The sequence below is a fragment of the Etheostoma cragini genome, chromosome 11 (genome assembly GCF_013103735.1).
Source record: "Etheostoma cragini isolate CJK2018 chromosome 11, CSU_Ecrag_1.0, whole genome shotgun sequence".
In the NCBI taxonomy this organism is placed as follows: domain Eukaryota; kingdom Metazoa; phylum Chordata; class Actinopteri; order Perciformes; family Percidae; genus Etheostoma; species Etheostoma cragini.
The window spans coordinates 13,495,131-13,501,962 of record NC_048417.1 but is presented as its reverse complement, the minus strand read 5'-3'; the positions used below and the strand labels follow the sequence as shown (position 1 = coordinate 13,501,962).

General features: G+C 37.4%; 1 protein-coding gene across 1 annotated transcript in view; it reads right to left on the bottom strand.

Moving 5' to 3' along the window:
- Positions 1-804: 804 nt before the first annotated feature.
- Positions 805-6,832, bottom strand: part of LOC117953011 (protocadherin-17-like) — a 12,275-nt gene continuing 6,247 nt past the window's right edge. Inside the window, exon 4 of the mRNA XM_034885708.1 lies at positions 805-2,063. Coding sequence (XP_034741599.1) covers positions 1,486-2,063 — 578 coding nt within the window. The 3' untranslated portion in view covers positions 805-1,485. The remainder of the gene's footprint in view (positions 2,064-6,832) is intronic.

The following is a 6,832-nucleotide window of genomic DNA, read 5'->3' as shown; positions in this document are numbered from 1 at the left end:
ATCTAATGTTTAGTGTATGTGTATGTGTATGTGTATGTATTTATATTTGTGAGGTCATGTACATACTGTGAAAACATATTTCCCTAGTGGACATTGCCGACTATATGTCTATCCTGTAAAAAAAGAGAGCAAATGATGGACCTGTGAATATTTTTCTTTTTCTTTATTTACTTGTGATAACCTTTAATGCACTATTTGTTCAAGCCTTTGCTGATGTGTTGACCCACTTTCCCCACAGTGATCACTCAAATTTCACTTTATTAAATTCATCAAAGAATTCATTTCAAAAAGTTATTCGCCGGTAACTGCTAGTTGATGCTGATGTTAACTTTTTTGTTAGATCCATGTCTAGTCATTTGTCAGACACATTTCTAAATGAACATATTATTACAAGTAGGCATTAAATGACAGCAGCTCTGATGACTTTGAATTTTAGAGTACAAAAGCGTGAGCAGGATTTCCACATTATGATGCATACCTATCATAAAAGCATTGAGCAGAGGAAGGCAACTCATATTCCCTTGGGTGCACACACAGTGCCTGTTTTATTTGCATTTTCTGAATATAAATAGCTGTGTAAAATGCTTATTGTAATTTTTCTTTTAGATTTCCCTTACTAGGATCTAGACTACTGCTAGATAACATGTGCTGGTATGCAGAATATAGCTAAAGATGGCACGTTTGCAGAGTGCTTTTTGTCATGAACACGTAATAAGCACCTTGTACACATAAATTCACTTCCCTCACATAAAAACTTGACAGCTTCAAAAGTTGTTACCATTCAAAATAATTGCCTTCCATGCACACAGTGTATACAAATTTAATAAAATACACAACAAGTACAGTAGCCCACATTCACGTGTAAGCTCAGCTTATTTTCACATAAACTGCAGAGGACAACATTAAAATTACAAATACATTCTTAAAAAACTGTTTTTTTATAGGAACCTCAAATGGTGTTATGAAAAGGGACATTCCCTGTTGCACCATCATTAACAGTTCATAAGACACTTCACTTTTGTATTTAACATCACTGATATGTATTTCAGTTGTCTCACTTGTCTGTGATATTCAAAGAGATGTTGCTTATACACTAAATGGAGACAGGAAGCATCACTGTACAAAAGCAGACAGGACTCGATAGCTTAACAGTAGCAATTTGTTCCACAGCCTCACAAAATTGGAGCTTGAAATGTTTAAATTACAGACACCTAAATTGACAGATACAGTACACCATGTAAACACTTGAAGTCAGGTAAGCACTGGTTTTCCCCCCAAACCTTCACATCGGTCAAGGACACATATTTCACTTAAACACAACAAGTCACAAATTAAAAAAACAAACAGATAAAGCAGATGGTTTTTGGTTATACAATGCGTGCCTGGACACCTATGTGGGTCAAAATAAATCACCTCTTGGTCATTACTCTGTGATATCATCACCACACCCCTGGCAGGTGAGAGCGAGCGAGATCGCCTGGCCTGTCAGTTACCAGAGTCCCGTGGGTCGAGAGCACAATCTGACCCCCCACACTCCTGGCTGATGACGGAGCTGTGAATGAAGCTGCTTGACAGAGACTTAGGCCTGAGCTCACAAGTCAGATAGGAGGGCTCCTCCAATTCGATGTGCAGTGGGGAGCACTGGCCATCTGGAGGGCCATAGGCACTGCTGTCTGAACCCCCCTCCCTCTCTTCTTTGGACTCTTGGTTGGCCAAGTCCAGGGGCATACTACTCTTGGTTGGACTACTGGATTCAGATGGACTCTCCTGTAGCGGTGGGCTTAAAGCACGCTGCGATTTTAAGTAAGGTTTGACATTGGCCACAAGGATTGTACTGTCCCGCTGTTCCTTTCCAAACGTGCTGAGGGTTTTTCTGCTGCTGCAGCTGATGGTGCCATAAATCTCTGTCTCTACCATGGCATCCATTCCCACAGGGATGAAAAGGTTGGTGCGATTATCGGCGCTGTCTGCTTGGCTTCCTACCCGTAACTTTGGCATCCAGCATCTGTCAGAATGTCCCAGTGCACGACATTCATCGGTGCAGTGGACTGATTTGTCTTGCTCTGCAAAAACAGTTAAACATTTGTTATTGGACCCTGCTGGGGTAGGAACAAACAACCAAGGAGAAAATGTAGATGACATTTTGAAGGATGAGCAACAATAGTAAAACACTTCAACAAACATACATTTCCAGTACTATTCCAAAAAATCCTACATATACAAATCCGATAGTGTCTTTCCCGATAGAAGTTATTTAATATGTATCACAAGAATTTCCCATAATAAAATAAGCAGCCTGTTGCAGCAGTTGATAGTTCAAATTTAGCAATGCCGTTTTTGATTTAGTAATGCACAGGCTTTTCTATTGGACACATCACTCACAATGTAACCTTCAAATTTTAACATCATACAAATGTCATGCTGGCCAAGGTAGCAACTGAGTAAGTGAGGCTATCCATGAAACCTTTTTCCCTCTGGTTTTCTCAACAACCCGAGTAGGTGTTTCCAGGAAAATATCATCTGGTGCAGAGGAAGTGATGTGTTGTTCATTTACATTTCCAGCAGCAGCATGTTTGCGTTGGATGCACAAAAAAACTAAATTTGCATGCGCAGTAATATTTACAATTTTTTTCTAATCAGTAAGTGGTGGGAAACTCTGCAGTCAGAATGTTGTTAGTTAGAATATTGTTAGGGCTCATTATTTTTCAGTTTTGTATTTTTCACAATTTATAGATAAGATTTTATGGGTGGTTATTTTGGATATTCAGAAAATGGGTGACAATCAGATCAATATCTGAGATAACAATTCAAGTTGGATCTTGGGAACTTGTTAAACAAACACTCATTAGTTTGACTTTTATTAATCTTTCTAATTACTTTGAGAGGGTGCAATCTCAGCAGCTCATTTGCATTTCCTTCCCATTATTTCACTTCCCTCTGTATTTATGTACCTATTTGACCTGTCTTTGCCAGTAGAGGACCTTGTTTACTATACACTGTGGTCAACCGTTTCTACAAACTACATTTGAGTGTGTGGAAACTGATATGAACTGATTAGCTTTAAATGTAGTCCACATTGTAAGTACTCAGTGCAAATTGAGGGCTGGTCATTTATGTCAGTTAATGATGCATAGAAAACATGTAACCTCGTCTTCTTGACCACTTTTTGTTGATTGAAGTGGTTCCCTGATTATCCCATTCCTTTAGCAGACGTCAGCTGCATTAGTTGGTGGATGCTGAACACCAAGCCAAACGCCACAGGACTGTGCAACATGTTCGAATGACTGTGTATTAGTGTCAGCGGTAAGAAGTGGGGCAATGGGTAAAGCTCTATCGTTATGCCATAAATTAGTCTTTTACATTTCACACCACATCTAACCCTGGTAGACATAAAATAAGCATAAAGAGAGCGGTGCATAGAATGAGCCAATTTCCATGGCATTATGATGAAGAAGGTGTCATTTTTATTTCTGTAGTCATTACACTACGCTATCACAATTGATTTGACAATCATACATCAAGTTATTTTGCATGTAGAGGCATGAAGCAATATATCAAAGATGTCTTTATAAATAGGTAGTAAATGACCGTTTACCTAGTTATTACAAAAATAATAATTCCTATTGTTCTGATGACTGATCAAACTTAAAGAAACATTTTGTATTTGCTGTGATTGCAATGAGGTTGTAATGACTGGTTATTCTTTAAGCTAGACAAAATGATAATAATGATCACTGAATCAATCAGAAATTGGTTATTTATTTAGGTTTTGTACATTGTGTTTCCTATAACCACAACTATAAAAAATGAATGAATGAGCATGTAAAACATAAAATACAACCCACACCACATCTGCAACATCTCCCAGATTTTGGTGTCTCTCCCCTCAGGAACCAAATGTTCTAATATTATGACAGAAGATATGAAACATACTCACACAGTCTCACATCAACACTTCACATCCATTCTCTCATAAATCATTCTTCAAATATTCTGACAAAGACGTTAAACCTATTTTTTTCGTCTATGGGTATAACCAATCCCAACATGGCTTGATAATCCACTGATCAGTTCTCGTAGCTTTGGTCTATAAATAAGGTCCCTCTATCTTACATGCTTACATGTAATTTCGTAACATCAAAGACAATGAGTGAAGTGATGAATGAGACACTTGATCTTATTTCTAAACCTAACCCTGATGAGAACAGGAATATCAGCCTGGAACAAGGAAATGCTCCACACGACCAGTCTCTTCCCAGAATAGGTGGGGAGATGGTTTTGTTCAAATGCAGCAGTACCTTCCTCACACTGCCAGCCTCGGCCAGTTTGCTGGAGGAAGTTCTAACAACAACAAAAAAAGATACCATCTCTGCTCTATAAGCCCATGAGATGTGAAAGCCAGCACCATGTGCCACACATGCTAGCAAGCTCATTTGCAAAGTGCCACCACTATCTGTTAAGGTCCATGAACACCCACACAAAACACACACACTTCCAGCCATAAGACAAAAGGAACAGTTAATTATTCAATGACTGGACAGAGATTTAAAAAGCAAAATGGGGCTGTTAATTTTACATCATAACTTTTTTAGAAACTTAATAATAAATGCGTACTTTAACATTTTTAAAGGAAAATGCATTTCTACATTTCCTTCTATATATCTATATCTATAACATACAGTATGTCCTTTATGGGCTACAGTAATTGTTTTATGACATTATGTGTTTTTTATGAGCATAGTAAACTGGGATAAGATAATGGATGCCCTTTTGTATCATGCAATCTAATCATAGGAAGAGCTTTTTGTTCCCATGGATGTTTGCCTGAGAAAGGTTTTCAGTGTATTTTTGGGGACATTTTAAATTTCACTGTGCAGAAAACCTCCCCCTTTCCCATGTAGGCTGTTTTTTGTTCAGGACCTGTACCCCTGGATGTGCCACTATCCATCTTATCTAGCTTTCTCAAAGAATGTTCACATGAAAACTTGACATGATTTATCTCTCAATAAAACAAAATCAGTCGGATTTGACCAAGAATACAACAGATGCTAATGTGACATACCATTATAATCCATGGAACAGCCTTTATTATAATATTGTTTAAATAAGTTCCTCCTTTTGACATTTTAGCTAGATCCTGACTCAAATCTTTTATTGCATTTTTTGTGTATTCTTTGTGTTTACTCTTTTGCAATGTGTGACAGTCTGTTAATGCTGTTTGTATTTATTGTTGTAACAGTGTTTTTCTGCTGACCTCTTGGCCAACAGAGAAGCAAAGTGATTACAGTTGAAGTTGAAAAATTTGTAGTAGCCTAATGGCAAAGTCTGTTTTTTAATAATTGATGCAGATAAACCTCAGTACTGAGTTTGTAGTGCTACGAATCGTACATATAACTATAAGTTAAAACAATCCATTTTTAATGTTAACTGTTACTATTTATACAGATTTTTTAAAACAACTTTAATTTCTAGGCTGCCTAGTGTTATTTCCCCCATGTTGTGTTTCATAATCGTGTGAATAATGTGACTGTGGAGTGTACATTGTTACATCCTTAGCATAGACCATTTTGGTGCTATCTCTTTCAGAAATACACATTTGAGTTCAAAATGAATTTTACATCAAAAGGAACAACTAAATGGTGGCTTTGATTTGGCAAAACCGCAACACAGATCCTGCATATTAAAACTAATACGCTTTGAAGCACCTACACCTCAGATTACAGCTCTGTGCCCTTTGTGCTTGTGTTTCTCACAGTTTTTTTTATAGCGCCACGGAGAAAAGTATTTTTTAGGCACGGATACACAAGGCCAAAACAATAAGCGTAAGCGAGGAGAAGCGGGGAGATGCTGAATTCATTTCCATGGTACCTATCACCACTGCAGAGGAGCTAGCAGATGACGCTGATGCAAAGGGATATATATGCTTAGAAGGTTAAGCCAAACCACAGTAAGATATTTTTGTCTTTGTGCTATTTTTCTCGCAATATAACCAGGAGCAATTTAAGGATCATGTCTGAATGTTTACATTTAATTCTTAAGATTTAATTCTTTAGATTTCTATTATTGTTCCTGTTATAATCACACCTTTAACATCACACACTGTAGTTTTTCTATAACAAAATACATGATTTACGTTTCATAATATAAGAAAAATACATGTATAACACTACTGTTAGTATAATTTATGTTACTTAAAAAAAAAAGGCAGATGGAAAATGATGAGGAAGTGAGGGTGCTCTCATTTGCTGTGCTTGGCACTGGCTTACCATTTCCATTTCATCATTGAATACAAATGTGTTAAGTAATAGCTCTGAAATGACAGAGTTATACAATGGCTTTATATTGTCCAATGCATTTACATAGTCACATAATAGAATGATGACAAAGTGACAAAATAGCTGTGATCTTAAGAGCAACTGTGAGCAGAACAATGACATGCTCTCCAAAAACAAAGAAACTGCCTGCCCATTATAAATAGAATCCGAGAAAGCCTAGCAACATATCCACTGTGCATCTGGTGTCTGTGAGAGTGAATAAATATTCAGAGTGCATGATAGTGGAAGCTGCACAGGTGCATATATTACCTGTATCAAAGCAGCCAGGAGACTAAAGGGATGGTAAAGGTAAAGACATAAAAGTAATACTACTTAACCCTCAAGCTTTTGTGTTGGTGCATTTGGAACTATTATTCTGTGGTGTCTCCATTTTGGATAATAGTGCTATCTTGTCAAAATCTGCAAACCAGTGGCTTTGTTGTTCAATAAATGTACCTGTGTGTGTGTTTGTGTGTGTGTGTGTGTGTGTGTGTGTGTGTGTGTGTGTGTGTGTGTGT